The sequence below is a fragment of the Peromyscus californicus genome, unplaced genomic scaffold (genome assembly GCF_007827085.1).
Source record: "Peromyscus californicus insignis strain IS unplaced genomic scaffold, ASM782708v3 Scaffold_7__1_contigs__length_154581171, whole genome shotgun sequence".
Taxonomy (NCBI): Eukaryota; Metazoa; Chordata; class Mammalia; order Rodentia; family Cricetidae; genus Peromyscus; species Peromyscus californicus.
The window spans coordinates 10,765,343-10,780,558 of record NW_026294595.1 but is presented as its reverse complement, the minus strand read 5'-3'; the positions used below and the strand labels follow the sequence as shown (position 1 = coordinate 10,780,558).

The 15,216-nt window shown below is 47.4% G+C and overlaps 1 protein-coding gene across 6 annotated transcripts in view; it reads left to right on the top strand.

Annotated features, from left to right (window-relative positions):
* Positions 1 to 15,216, top strand: part of Tsc1 (TSC complex subunit 1) — a 52,517-nt gene that overhangs the window by 32,499 nt on the left and 4,802 nt on the right. For 4 of the 6 annotated variants that reach the window (XM_052722898.1, XM_052722901.1, XM_052722899.1 and 1 more), the window contains 13 exons: positions 515 to 630; positions 953 to 1,064; positions 1,363 to 1,481; positions 3,983 to 4,052; positions 4,347 to 4,451; positions 4,686 to 5,244; positions 6,677 to 6,720; positions 7,462 to 7,628; positions 8,751 to 8,933; positions 10,347 to 10,457; positions 11,064 to 11,186; positions 14,266 to 14,453; positions 14,528 to 14,689. In XM_052722898.1, the coding sequence (XP_052578858.1) occupies positions 515 to 630; positions 953 to 1,064; positions 1,363 to 1,481; positions 3,983 to 4,052; positions 4,347 to 4,451; positions 4,686 to 5,244; positions 6,677 to 6,720; positions 7,462 to 7,628; positions 8,751 to 8,933; positions 10,347 to 10,457; positions 11,064 to 11,186; positions 14,266 to 14,453; positions 14,528 to 14,689 (2,059 nt within the window). The remainder of the gene's footprint in view (positions 1 to 514; positions 631 to 952; positions 1,065 to 1,362; positions 1,482 to 3,982; positions 4,053 to 4,346; positions 4,452 to 4,685; positions 5,245 to 6,676; positions 6,721 to 7,461; positions 7,629 to 8,750; positions 8,934 to 10,346; positions 10,458 to 11,063; positions 11,187 to 14,265; positions 14,454 to 14,527; positions 14,690 to 15,216) is intronic. The other 2 variants (XM_052722900.1, XM_052722902.1) reach the window with 1 other exon arrangement.

Sequence of the window (15,216 nt, the reverse complement as noted above, 5' to 3'; positions counted from 1 at the left end):
GTCTGATCTTTAACTTCCAAAGGGCATTTAAAGAATCTATAAAGGCTGGATGTGGTGGTGCATACCTTTAATCCCAACACTCAGAAGACAGAGGCAGTGGATCTCTGAGTTCAAGGCCAGTCTAGTATTCTAGGGTACTGTATACAGTGAAGCCCTGTGTACAAACAAACAAACAACCCACAAGAATCTTTAAATGTTAGTTTAAGCCCAAGGATGCCCAAGCCTCTAGGGATTTTGTTTTTTTTATTTGTTTTTTGAGACAGGGCTTCTCTATGTAGCCCTGACTGTCCTGGAACTCGCTCTGTAGATCAATCTGGCCTTGAACTCACAGAGATCCACCTGCCTCTGCCTCCCGAGTGCTGGGATTAAAAACATGTGCCACGATCTGCCCAGCTACCCATAGTGATTTTAAATAGAGAATTGAGTGTTATCAGGTAATCTAGAGGATTGTGGTTGTTAATCAGAATGACTTGGCACCCCATACTCACCCCTGCCTCCTTCCCTTTCATTTCAGGGGGCGCTACTTCCACCCCTTCCTCCACCTCTCGGCTGATGTTGTTCAGTCCAGCTGGGCAGCTACCTCAGAGTCTGAGTTCCCCATCAACAAGGCTGTTACCTGAGCCGCTGCAAGTACGGTGCCACTCAGTGTGCCTTCCCTCTGGTGCCTCCTGGTGAACTTGGCCATTGGTCAGAAGTTAGTGTGTGGTGGGGAAATGGCACACTGTGAGTTTCAGGAGCGCCCTGTAAGAGCCCATGATAGGAGCAGAGAAAAGCCATTGTTGCCAAGTAGGCACCTTGGAATCCAAACACTTGAGATGCAGCTTGTCTCGTGGTAAAGATTTCACAAGATGCAGCTTATAGTTGAAAAGACTGCATCTAAACTGAATTGCCTAGAAATCTGTGCAGGACGCACTGCTCACCTGCTCATGCTGATGTCCTTATTGATTTCTAGGCTACTCTCTGGAGCCCATCTGTGGTCTGTGGGATGACCACTCCTCCTACGTCTCCTGGAAATGTCCCACCTGATTTGTCACACCCCTACAGTAAAGCCTTTGGTACCACTGGTATGTGGGTCTTAGTTGGACTTGATTGGTTGGTTTGGGCCTGTGTTTTGTGACAGGAACTCATAGTGACATTGGGGGCCATTTGGCAGTAATAGACTTGTTTTGGAAACTCAATGTAAGTTTCTGGGCTTTTCAGAATGAGTAAAATAAAGAGACAGACAGATAAATGCTGAGGCTGATCTGGATTCCAGGAAGTTGACTGAACAGCTGCATTTGTAGTGATAGCAGTGCTGGGGAAACAATGGCTTTTCTGATCTTTGGCTCAGCCTTTCTATGGACTATCCTTGTCTCTGAGCAGGTGGAAAAGGAACTCCTTTGGGAACCCCAGCAACCTCTCCTCCTCCAGCCCCACCCTGTCCTCCAGACGACTGTGTGCATGGGCCAGCCTCACAGGCCACAGCCACACACCCCCGGAAGGTGAGTGGCAGGCCAGAGATACCAGTGTACATCTCACCTTGTGAAGCCTAATTATGCCAAGTACCACCCTAACCCCAGATGGGATGGAACTGGATCATACTAACTGAAAATAGGTGCCATCGCGCTCATGGTGTGACCTGCCAACCCCAAGACCCCAAAAGCCTTTCAGGGGGTTGGACCAACTTTCTTTCTTTCTTTCCTTTTTTTTTTTTTTTTTTTTTTTTTGGTTTTTTTGGTTTCTCTGTGTAGCTTTGCGCCTTTCCTGGATCTCGCTCTGTAGACCAGGCTGGCCTCAAACTCACAAAGATCCTCCTGCCTCTGCCTCCCCAGTGCTGGGATTAAAGGCGTGCGCCACCACCGCCCAGCTGGACCAACTTTCAAATCAACATTGACTCCTGTGTGCCCTTCCCATGGCATTGGCAGTACAGACAGTAGTGAGATGCTGACCCCTTAGCACAGACCAAGTTAGAGACCAGACTCTCAGCATACTTTTCAGCCTAGAAATAGGAAAGGGGAGGGAAAAGCATATTCTACACTAAGAGCAGAAGTGATGAGTTTTCATTAAATCTGGGCCTTGAAATTACATATATACCCTTAGGGAATGTAGCTGGGTATTGTGGCACACATTTGATCCAGGCTCCAGAGGCTGAGACAGGAGGATTGTGAGTTCAAGGCCAGTATAGATACAGTGAGACCTGTCTCAAAAGAGCAAGCAGATGAACAAAATAAGAAGGGTACTCAAAGCATGTTTTATTGCACACTGCAAGAAGAGGGGAGTCCTGCCTTGTAGCTGTTTGAGTTGGAGCTGAACTAGCTGCTTCTTTTCTAGGAACATGATTTATTGGAAAGACAAGTGACTGACAGATGGTTTATTCAGGCCTGAGTATTTAGCAGGAAATTTCTTTTCAATTGATTTTTTTTTTTTTCAGATTCAGTACAGGCTAATGGATTTCATTATGACATTTTCATACTTACATGTACTTTGCTCACATTTTCTTCTTCCCCTACCTGTAACAGTTTCTTAAATGATGAGCCAAGTCTGTCACTTCAAGGTAAACAGCTGACAGTAATTTATAGCCAATAATAAAATCCAACTTGCAAGTGAAAATAGGTCATTAAAAAGCTTGTGCCTAGGGCCTGGCATGGTGGTGCATGCCTTTAGCTACAGCACTTGGGAGGCAGAAGGAAGTAGATCTCTGTGAGTTCGAGGCCAGCCTGGTCTACGTATCAGGCTCTAGGTTATCCAGTGCTACATAGATCCTGTCTACAAACCAACAAACAACCTGGCCAGGCATGGTGGGGCACACCTTTAATCCCAGTACTCGGGAGGAAGAGACAGGTGGATCTCTATCAGCCTGGTTTACATAGTTCCAGGATAGCCAGGGCTACTCAGGGAAATACTGTCTCCAAAAACAAAAATCTTGTACCTGCCATCAGTGCTGATTGTTCAAGCACTGAAGATCTGAGCTCAGGTTCCAGTACCCATGTAAAAAGCCAAGTGTTGCTAAGTAAGCCTGTATCCCCAAGCCCTGCTGTTAAAGGCAGGAGGATCACTGGGGCTTGCCGGCTACCGTCCCAGCTCAGTGAGAGACCCTGTCTCAAGGGAATATAGCAGAGAGTGATAATACAGGACACTCACATCCTCCTCGGGCCTCTGAGCACCCGCACATATGCATGTGCACACAAAGAAGAAATACACAGTATGAAGAGTTTGTGTGGTTTCGGTTTCCACATTGTAACTATGTTTAGAAACCATAAGATGTAATATACATTTTACTTTTACATATCTGTAAGGACCTCAATTTTCTTATATTTCAGACAAAGTAATACACAGAAGCATATCGAGAGTAGAATGTAGGCAAATTGAACTGGTTTTCATTAAACAAAATTATTAAAAGAGATTGCAAAAATGTAGCAGTTCTAAGTAATAATTGTCTTAGAAAATGCAGTTTTTTCATAAAAGTATGCTGTATGCATTAACATGAAATTGGTGTATTTTTAAGTTAATAAGTTTCCTGTAATTTGTGTTTTAATTTCAGATTAAACATTTTTGGTAACCACAGATAAAAGAGGCTCCTGAGACTGACACACTTGCATGCACATAGATAGCTAGATAGCTAGATAGACAGACAGATAGATAGATACATACATACATACATATATAGATGGGTAATTTATTTTATGTGTATGAATGTTGTGTGCCTGGTGCCCACAGAAGCCAGAAGTCAGAAGAAGGCATCAGACACTTATATATAATTCAGGGAGTAGAGTTATAGATGGTTGTGAGCTATCATGTGGGTTCTGGGGATTGAACTTGGGTCCTCTGAAAGAGGAGCCAGTACTCTTAACCACTGAGCCATTCTTCCAGCTTCAATTTTGTACATTTTGTAAGATTCTGAAGGGATTTTGAAGTCAACCAGTTCACTGGACTAACCTTTAAACTCCATTACTGTGGGCCACAGAACATGCCCAGCATTTTCACTGTGTGCTTCCGTTTTCAGGAAGAAAGAACAGATTCCTCAAGGCCTTCCCTGCAGAGACAGCAGTATCTCCTAAATGACCGAGGACTAGGTAAACCCCCTGGGTAATGATGGACCTAGCTTGTCTCTTTGTATTGAACTCTGTAGTTTCAAAGCTAAGCTAGATAGAAGTAGCACTGATGCTGACTCCTGGACACACACAACAATGCTGTTTTTGTGGGGTTGGGTTTGAAACCTTTGTAAATGATGTGTAAGTTCTCTATCTTGTGTAGTGGTCCCAACTTTGCTCATCTGGAAGAACTGTTGTGCATGTGTGTGCAGTGTGGCAGCTTTGTGCTTGCAAGAGTTAGTCAGTGTGACCTGAGTTGTCTCTGTCTCTCTGCAGAGGATCCACCTGCAAGCAAAGGTTCCGTTACTCTGGGGAATCTGTCAGAATTCCTAGGTGACCTGGCTTCTGAGGAAGACAGTATTGAGAAAGATAAGGAAGAAGGTAATATGTGTGGGTTGCTACAGGTGATGAAAGTGTCCCACTTCTGTCTCAGAACTGGGCTCTAGAGTCATAACTCATGAGCTTGCTAGGCTTTCTGTGTTGGGGTGAAAAGTGATGTTCTAGCATGTCCAGGGAAAGGATTGCCTGCTTTAATTCCCCTGTAGTACACAAACCCAAGCCCATTTGTCTGGTTGAGTGTTTACAGGTCCCCTTGTTTCCCTACCCTCATTTCAGCTGCGATATCTAAAGAGCTTTCTGAGATCACCACTGCAGAGGCGGATCCTGTAGTTCCTCGAGGGGGCTTTGACTCTCCCTTCTACCGAGACAGTCTCTCTGGTTCTCAGCGGAAGACTCATTCGACAGCCTCTGGGACTCAGGGCTCCAGCATGAACCCTGAGCCTTTGCACTCCTCCCTGGACAAGCATGGGCCTGACACACCAAAGCAAGCCTTTACCCCTATAGACCCACCCTCTGGCAGCGCTGATGCCAGCCCCGCTGGGGACAGGGATCGCCAGACTTCTCTGGAAACCAGTATCCTCACTCCTAGCCCTTGCAAAATTCCACCTCAGAGGGGAGTGAGCTTTGGAAGTGGGCAGCCTCCCCCTTATGATCATCTCTTTGAGGTGGCCTTGCCAAAGACTGCCTGTCACTTTGTCAGCAAGAAGACTGAGGAGCTGTTGAAGAAAGTGAAAGGAAACCCTGAGGAAGACTGTGTGCCCTCTACCTCCCCAATGGAAGTACTGGACAGACTGATAGAGCAGGGAGCAGACGCGCACAGCAAGGAGCTGAGCAAGTAAGCCTGGGCCCTGTTGTTGTTTCTAGACAGCACAGGACCACGAGGACAGAGCAGGACTACCTCTTTACCTGAGGCAGTTGGTTCCCTCATGTTTTCTTAGATGTCTTTCTATTCTGTTGCTTTTCCGTGTCTAGAGCATGGGGCACTTGTGCCTGGATGATCTGTGAGATAGACAGTGTCCATTTGTAAATAAGTCTCCAGTACAGGTCATTTTGTGCCTCTGCTCTGTGTGGATGCTCCAGGGGGTGTTTGCACATTTGTTCTCTGAAAAGCAGACATTAAAAATGAGGTTGTAATAGCTCAGAGTTCAGTAATAGTGATTTCAGAATATCCTCCAGTTAGAGGTTTCTGTTTTCTCTTATAGTGTTGGTAAAAGATGAGATTATCAGTGTTCTCTACAGGTTCAGGTGGATGGATGCTCCACAGAGCCCATGGGCTGCTTAAAAGTTGAGGCAGCTTTCAGTCTTTTTTTTTTTTTTTTTAAACCCTGTCAGAGGATTCCAGGGAAAGAGAAAGAATTAACCGGCTAAGTTGGGTTTGACCCTTTGGCCACTAGTTCTTGGGAAATGTTAGTTTAATCTTTCGTTTGTTTGTTTTGAGAGAGGGTCTTACTATGTAGTCCAGGCTAGTCTGGAATTTATGATCTTCCTACCATAGTCTTCCAAGAGCTGAGATTATAAGGGTGTACCCCCACACCTGGCTCGTTTTTTACCTTTCTTCTATATAATACTCTAAGGTGGAATTTGACAAGAATTGTAATGTTTAAAACTCCACTTATAAAATGAAATTTTGTGTATTAGAGTCAGATAAATGACTTGCATTTATCTTAACAGGGTGACAGTAGCTTGCCCAAGGAGAGTGACTCTGTGTGTCTGCATGGAGAGGGGAGGGAGCAGGACTCCATGTTTTCCAGCAAAGGGTGGTTAGACCAGCAGATCCTGTGGCATAGCCACTAAGCCAAGGAGCTCAGTGCTAAGGCTGAGATTTAGTTATATGCAGTGGACTGCCTATCCATTCCCAGCCACCAAAACTCCCTTCCAGCTCAGCTGTAGACTTGGAGTATGAAAGTTCTAAGTCACTGCAGGTTCTGACTGCAAGAATGTGAGCTAACCTTACTACAGCTAAAAGTCCATATTTTCTGCTGAGGATGTAGCTCAGTTGGTAGAGTGCTTGCCTAGCATTCATAAAGCCCTTCATTTGATGACCAACACCATATCAAATGGGGCATGGTGGCCCATGCCTGCAGTCCCAGCACTTGGGAGATGGAGGCAGGAGGGTCAGAAGTTCAACATCATCCTTGGCTACATAGCAAGTTCAAAGCCAGCCTGGGTTGCATGAGACTTTCTCAAAACACTATCACCAACAACAAAAAGTCCAGATTCATGTTTTCTGGGTCAGATCAGTAACTTATTATAAAATCTTTTCCTAGGTTGTCCTTACCCAGCAAATCTGTTGACTGGACCCACTTTGGAGGTAAAGTTGTTGCTTCAGCACACATCCAGCCCCACTCATCCTTTTTCTGTCTCTGAAGGGTGCCCTCAGGAAGGGCTCCCTTTGGCTCCTGTTCCCCAAGTGTTGCAGAGTCAGTGCTTCTTGTTTTTAAGGAGTGGCAAGGACTGTGAACTTGGAAGTTCAGTGAGAAAGTAAGCACCAGGTTTCCTAGAGAAGGTCTACTTGGTAGGAATGTGCTGGGAAGTCTCCCTGGGAAGCACAGCAGTGAGGGACCTGTGGCAGAGAGAAAGGAGGCCAGAAATAACTCCATGATCAGGTTTCCTGTCTCAGGAGCCCTCCTTTGATACCACATTTGGATGCTTTACAGGGAAGACAAGTAGAAGATTCTTCCATCTCTTAAGAATGGCGGTGCTGGGAACACTGATTGAGTAGTGTCAGAATTGTGTGTACACAGGTGTGGAGACAGGGTCTCTCACTGGCCTAGAGCTTGCTAATGTACCAAGGCTGGCTGGCTAGTAAGCCCCAAGGTCTGCCTGTCTTTGCTTCCCCAGTGCTGGCATTAGGGGCACACACTACCATGCCTAACTCTTTTCCATGGGTTTGGATACCACCCCAGGCCCATGCCTGCACAGCAAGCACTTCATGGACTGAGCTCTCTCCAAGACCCCGAGAACTATGTTTCTTAGTGAGGCGCCTGGGAGGCCCTTGTTGAAACTGTGTGTAAAAGGCCTTTCTGCCACCTTCCCTCTGCTTTAAAATCAGGCTCTCCTCCCTCAGATGAGATCCGAACTCTCCGAGACCAGTTGCTTCTCCTGCACAACCAGCTGCTGTACGAGCGGTTCAAGCGGCAGCAGCACGCCCTCAGGAACAGAAGGCTCCTGCGCAAGGTGATCAGAGCAGCGGCCCTGGAGGAGCACAACGCCGCAATGGTGAGCAGGCGGGGGAAGCCGTCCACGGGATGGCTTAGGAGAGCAGCTTCCAAATAAGGACAGCCTTTGTTAGTCCCAGCTCTGCTCTAATGGCTGAGGGCAAGCCACTTAGCCTGTGAGGTAGAGCTGTGCCCAGCTGGATCTTAGAACTCCTCTTAAGCTCTCAGGAACCATGAGAACAAGTGACTTTTTGTGACCACTTGGCACTGGCCATGAATGTGAAGGTCCAGTGTAGTTTTGTTTTTCCTGCTGGTAAGCTGTTTCATGGCACAGAACTGAAGGTGTTTGATGTCGTGGGTATAAAGTCAACCAGACCTTTACTTTGAATGGTGGATTTTACCTTAAGCCTTTTAGGGTTTTGTTTGTTTTTGAGGGTTTTTTTTTTTTTTTTTTTTTTTGCAGGGAGGTGGGGAGGTTTGTTTGAGATAGGGTCTCTCTATAGTCCTGGAACTGAAACTCACTATATAGATCAGGCTGGCCTCAAACTCACAGAGATCCTCCTGCCTGGGCCTCCTGAATGCTGGGGTTAAAGGCATAAGCCACCACATCTGGCTTAAGCCACCACACCTTAAGCCTTTTGATGCTTCTTTACCCATTCTGTAGACAACAAATGAGCATTCATTCTGTGCCGGGTACACTGGGTGACAGTCAGGGCCCAGCATTTTTGAGGACTAAAGCACTGTATATCCAGGGTCTTCCTCAGTTGTCAGCTAGGACTTTAGCAAGTATCAGAAGCATGGTGGGTGTTTTTGTTTGTTTGTTTTTTGTTGTTGTTGTTTTTCGAGACAAGGTTTCTCTGTGTAGTTTTGGTGCCTGTCCTGGATCTCACTCTGTAGCCCAGGCTGGCCTCAAACTCAGAGATCTGCCTGGCTCTGCCTCCCAAGTGTTGAGATTAAAGGCGTGCGCCATTGCCGCCCGGCCACATGGTGTTTCTTAAGGAACGTTCCATGTGTTCATGTAGAATTTGGAAAACTTTTAACAGTAGAGAGGCACCAGGCCCATAAATGTATGATTAAAGTTCCAGGGCAGTGTGTGACTGTCAATGTTGGTGACATGTTAAGCTTGAGTGTCACTGCCTATATTGAGTGGCACCTAAAATGATGGTATCTCTGTCTTTGCTAGAAAGATCAGTTGAAGTTACAAGAGAAAGACATCCAGTTGTGGAAGGTGAGTCTGCAGAAAGAACAAGCCCGATGCAGTCAGCTTCAAGAACAGCATGACACCATGGTGACCCAGCTGCACAGCCAGATCAGACAGCTGCAGCATGACCGAGAAGAATTCTACAACCAGAGCCAGGAGTTACAGGTATCAGCCTCTGCCCGGGCGGGGGGAGGAGAAAGCATGGCATCAGCCACTGCCTGGGTGGGGCTCGGAGAAAGCATGGCATCAGCTACTGCCCAGGCGGGGCTCGGAGAAAGCATGGCATCAGCTGGGTCCTGTCACCTTATTGAGCTTGCTCTCTAAAATGACAAGTCTATTTCGTGTTGGATAGATCTTACTCAGGACAGAAGTTCCCCAGCTCTCTTGATTCATTGTTCCCAGCACCCTGGAGCCAAAAGGAGCCACTTAATGTTCCTCTCAGCCAATGGTTCTTAACCTGTGGGTCATAACTCTTGGAAACCACTTATTTCCAATTTCTTAAGAAACACTTGCCGGGCGGTGGTGGCGCACGCCTTTAATCCCAGCACTCGGGAGGCAGAGGCAGGTGGATCTTTGTGAGTTCGAGGCCAGCCTGGGCTACAGAGCGAGATCCAGGAAAAGGCGCAAAGCTACACAGAGAAACCCTGTCTCAAAAAAAAAAAAAAAAAAAAAAAAGAAACACTCAATAGCAAAATTACAGTTATGACATAACAATGAAAATAAATTTATGGCTGGTGATTCCTAAGACCATCAGAAATCTATTTCCCTGCCAGGTGGTGGTAGTGCACACCTTTAATCCCAGCACTCGGGAGTCAGAACCAGGTGGATCTCTGTGAGTTCGAGGCCAGCCTGATCTACAGAGCGAGATCCAGGACAGGCTCCAAAACTACACAGAGAAACCCTGTCTCGAAAAACCAAAAAGCAAAAAAAAAAAAAAAACCCCAGAAATCTGTTTCCTGATGGTCGTGCCCACAGGTTGAAAACTGCTGCTCTAAACAGGTTTGAACAGTCAGGGAGGTTGATTCCTCCTGACATAGTAGCTGTTTGGAAACAGCACACCTACATTTAAAATGGTTTAAAATTCACTCTTAAATAGGCATGATTGCTAAGGTCATGTGTTGGCCCCACACAGTGTTTTGGCCCTGGATTCAGTAGACAGTGACACCCTCATTTCCTTTCTGTTTTCTCATAAGCCACCAAAAGCCCAGCTTTGCCAGGATGTGGCATTATCCACAAGCACATGGCACTGCTCTACCAACTAATTGGTAGTTCCCATGATGTCCCACAGATGTCACTATGGGCACCTCAAAAAGTGAAAAGTTTGGGCCACATTTCTTTGTGGCTGCCTGATCTGGGACATGCTGTTTGGGAGCTGTAAGGATCAGATCTTTGGTTTTTTTTTCCCCGTTTTTTTTTTTTTTTAACCCTTATCTTAAGTAGTAAGAGACTCGGAATCTCTCCTTTAAAATTGAGAAGTCCAATACTGATGAACAAGAGAGCAGTTGAGGAGCCGAGCATCCCCAGCTCTGCCTTGCCCGTAGGTGCTCTTGACACCTCACGGCCAACTCTCTTTGGTAGACAAAGCTGGAGGACTGCAGGAACATGATTGCAGAGCTTCGGGTAGAGCTGAAGAAGGCCAACAACAAGGTGTGCCACACTGAGCTGCTGCTAAGCCAGGTTTCTCAGAAGGTAAGATGAGACCCCCACCTGCTGACTCTTGCTTCAGAAAGACAGATTACTTGTGTGTCTGTATTGGCACTCCAGCAGAGAACAATTCTACACAGGAAACATTTGGCAATGTCTGAGACATTGGTGCTTCTGGCAGTAAGTGGGTAGGGGGCATGGGTACTGTCAGATGCAGTATACCCTCCAGTGCAGACAGCCCTCACAACAAAAGTACCTACTGAGCTGGAGCCAGGCACATCCCCTGGAGCCCTTTTTTAATACCTTGCTTATGAAGTATCAACAGTTTGTTAAGGCTTTTGAGCTGTGACTCCCCATAGGGATTCAGTGAAATCTATGTGTCATGAGTTCATTGGGGCTGTGTCCCATAGCTGCATCTGCTCCAGTGTTCTTGGGCTAGCTGCAGTGAAACACAGCCATGTTGCTTCTATGCAGAGCACAACCCAAGTGTGTTTCTGCTGCCCTTGGTGCTTTCTTCTCCACTAGCCCTAGCCTCAGTGGGAATGGTTTATTCTGCCCTGCATTGCACTGTGCTCCTCCATAGTCACTGTCACTGTCCGTTGGCTACTTTTGCCATGCTGAACTTGCACTTTCTCACTTCCATCTGGACAGCTCTCCAATAGTGAGTCGGTGCAGCAGCAGATGGAGTTCTTGAATAGGCAGCTCCTGGTGCTTGGGGAGGTCAATGAGCTGTACTTGGAGCAGCTGCAGAGCAAGCATCCTGACACCACCAAGGTATGTGGCAAGGGCACTGAGAGGCACAAAACTGTACTGCCTGGCCCTCTGTTCTGCAGAGCAGCCAGACCCAGCCACACAGCACTGTCCAGCCATTGGAGAGCATGCAGCAGACATGTGCCCTTTGCAGGGGGTCCAGAGTACATTTGTCAGGTACCATTCTCTTCGCTGTGACAAAACTCCTGAAAAAGCAACAGAAGCAAAGAAAGGTTTATTGGCTCCCAGTTTAAGGGTCTAGTCCATCTTGGCAGGAAAGCATGGTGACAGCAGTGTGAGGCATCTGGTCACATTGTGTCCACAGTCAAGAAGCAGAGAGAGATTGGTGCTCATCTCACTTCCTCCTTTTTATTCATTCTGGGACCCTGGCCTATGGGATGGTGCTGCCCATATTTATTATTGGTCCTACCACTTCAGTCAACTTAGTCTAGATTAGTCTCTTCCAGAGAGGCCCAGAGGTTTGTTTCCATAGTGATTCATATCCCCTGAGTCACCAACATTGGCCTTCACACAGTGAAAGCATGAGATGTGACTGCAGGAGGGAGGGGAAAGATGGGGGCAGCCAGCTCTGCCTAGCACACCTAGGGTGTGTGGGGGCTGCTGTGCCCCAGCACCCATGCTGCTTTGTTTCCTTTTCTTGTGACTCTGGTCCTGCCGATCGATGTTCATTCAGTCCTGGTATCAGCATCAAGGCCAGTTAGTGTTTGCCAGTGTGCTGAGACAGGTGTCCATGTCACTATACAGTTCACTTTGTGCGGTGTTAGTGAAGGAGCTGGGTTGGAATTTCAAGAGTGTCCTCTGATGTTCTGATACTGCTCCTCCATCAAGTGACCTTAGCACCCTTGGGTCAAGGCTCTATGAAATGTCATCTGTGGTCTCCAAGTGGACAGTGTTCTGAGAACTGAAGAGACATAACTCATGGTAGAGTTGCATCTTCCTTTTCAGCTCTACATCTTCCGGTTCAGACTCTGGAGAATGTCAAAGGTGAAACTGTCTCCAACAATGAATTACTCTGGAAGCAGAATAGTTTCAAGAGAATGTGGGGATCAGACCCAAGGACCTACCGCTAAAGAGCTTGCTGAGGCATATTGTTTTTTTGAGATAGGGTCTGCCTATGTTGCCTTGGCTGCCCTGAAACACTCTATATAGACCAGGCTATCCTTGAACTCACAGAGATCCATTTATCTCTCCCTCCCATGTACTAGTATTAAAGATGTTGCCACCATGCTGCTGCTGAAACAACTTTTTGGTGCCTCCAGAGAGATGACGCATAGCTGAACTGGCTTCTGTTACTTGGACTCTTGAGACTGACAGCAGCCATGTTCCTCTCCTGGGAGCTGTTTCACAGTTATGAATTGGGAAGCCCGCTTGTTAGGCAGGATGCCGTCTGTTATACATCATGAAACAAAATGAACAATCTTGCTTAATAATACAGTTTTATTGCTGCAATTGACAAATTTCCTGAGACAGGTGAATTCCTTGGTCAAGGTGGCAGTTTGGGGCCAGCATGAGGAAGCCAGGCTCTTTGTATGAACTCTTCTTCCTCCTGCCATCTTAGCCTGTTAGCCCTGTCCTCCAGCTAGCCACACTGGTGTGCCAAGTGCCCCAAGTTCAGCCCTCACAGGCCAACCACATGGTGTTCCCAGGAAGAGGCGAGTATCCCCTCCTACAGGTGGGTGTCTCTCAGTGAGAACAACCTTTCTTAGAACCTTCTGCGCGCTTCTGGCCCTATTTTCCTTTCTGTTTGTTCCTAGCCTGTGAGGGCCTTGAGCAGGCCAAGATCTGCCCCTGAGTGGGCATCTGGGTCACTGTTCTTCAGGCCCATGGGGGAGGTGCAGGTATCTAACAGGCTGTGAGGGTTACTGAGATGCCCAGGGCTTGCTGTTTAATTCCTGTGTGAGTATCTATAAGTCAGTACAGATGTCCCTGTTGCTGTGCAGGGATGATGGTTCTAGGGCCCTGCAAGTCTCCAGATGGTTAGTTCCTCATAAGATGAGTCCTCCCATGTACTGTGAGCATCTCCAGGTCACACGTGCATGGCTAATGTAAGGTAAACACTGTGTAAGCCGCTGTAAACTGTATTGTTCAAGGAGAATGACAAGAACCCAGCATGGCACACTTGGTGCACACAGTGAGCATGGAGAATTCCGGCTGCTGGGCTTTGTAGCGGTGGAGGGTGACTGCTGCCTCTGGTACAGAAGTCAGCTGTGCTGTTACCTAGAACTGTTCAGCACAGCTGGAATGGCCATGTTGTCAGCCATTTCTGCCTTCTGCATTCTGGAAACGTCTGATTTACTGGTCAGCGTTGAGGCTTGGTGCCTTCCAGAAAGGTTACCTCCTTGTAACCTTGTAACTTAACTATTTAGGATCTTTTTGAAAAACTTCTATGGTGTCGAGCATGTGTGTGTGTGTGTGTGTGTGTGTGTGTGTGTGTGTGTGTGTGTGTGTGTGTGTGTGTAAAACACAGTAACAATTGCTAGGAAAGCCTCTTTTCCACCTTTTGGGGGCACATCAGTCTACACTTACTTTGGATTTGCCGATGCAGGCAGGCCGCTTGTGTGACTTGGCTGACAAACTTAGGCAGGTACCCACCCTGAAAACGCTGCGTCTCCTGAGCAGACATGTTCTCTTTGTGTTGCCGTCTCAGCTGCTGGTAGAGGAGGAAGGGTAAAAAGGCAGATGGCCAGTGCCATTAACCTGTGCAGAGTGGCTTATTTGGTGCAGGTGACAAGCATGATCCTGTGGGCGATGGTCCACTTTTGTGCCTTTTTACTGGTACAGTATGCACCCTGCAAACAGAGGAAATGTATGTTTTCTCTCACAGAGCCCTGATATCAGTTCTAAGGGAACTCATGGTTCTTGGCTTTTGTAAGCAGATTGTGGTGACTGTTGTGCATCATGACTTTCCATGTTTCAGATGGTTTTCTTAAGGATAGATATCAAAAATGCCCAGCCGGCGTACTTAGCAGGACGTCAGCCTCGGTTGGGTCGGGACACTGAGTGCCTCTCAGTGTTGAGGACATTGCTTGTTGAGTTCCATTGCACAGTCATCTGTAAGTACTGACTCCAGACCTTCTTATAGGAAGTAGAAATGATGAAAACTGCTTATCGAAAAGAACTAGAAAAGAACAGAAGCCACCTTCTCCAGCAGAACCAGAGGCTGGATGCCTCACAGAGGCGAGTGTTGGAACTGGAATCTCTTCTAGCCAAGAAAGACCACCTTCTCCTAGAACAGAAGAAATACCTTGAGGATGTCAAGAGCCAGGCGAGGTGACTCACAGGAAAAGTGGGGGTGGGATAGGGGTGAGGCCCCTCCCATGTTGTGAACCAACCCTGTCTTTCAGTGGACAGCTGCTGGCCGCAGAGAGCAGGTATGAGGCTCAGAGGAAGATCACCCGGGTGTTGGAACTGGAGATCCTAGACTTGTACGGCAGGTTGGAGAAAGATGGCCGCCTACGGAAACTAGAAGAGGACAAAGCAGAAACAGCAGAAGCCGCGGAAGAGAGGTGAGAGCAGCTGCATCAGGGCTGTGGAAGGCTCTGCCTGAGGGCCACAGACAGCCATGCAGCGTGGCAGGCCTTTGGAGAGGCAGCGACAAGCAGCCGAGCTGCTGTCCTCTGCCCAGCCCTTTCCAGAGAGCCGCCCGTCCTGTTGCCTCCTGGCCACACTCAGTTATCCGCCCTTACTGTTGCAGACTGTCTGTCACCCAGCATAACCCCAGTTGTTTGGGTTCCAAGTTGAGACTCTTGCTTGTGACTATTACAAACAGAGTAGGGGGAGCTGGAGGGATGGTTCAGTGGTTAAGAACACTGGCTGCTCTTGCAAGAGGACCTTGGTTTGGTTCCCAGCACCTAGGTGAGCTACCTGTAACTCCAGTTCCAGGGAATCTGACACAGTCTTCTGGCCTCCTCAGGTATCAGGCACACACATGGTGCATATACACACACTCATACACATAAAAAATTTAGAGAATGGGCAAGCCAGGTTCAGGGAGCAAGTGTAATTTCACATTTCCCCAAAAGTGCTACAGTTA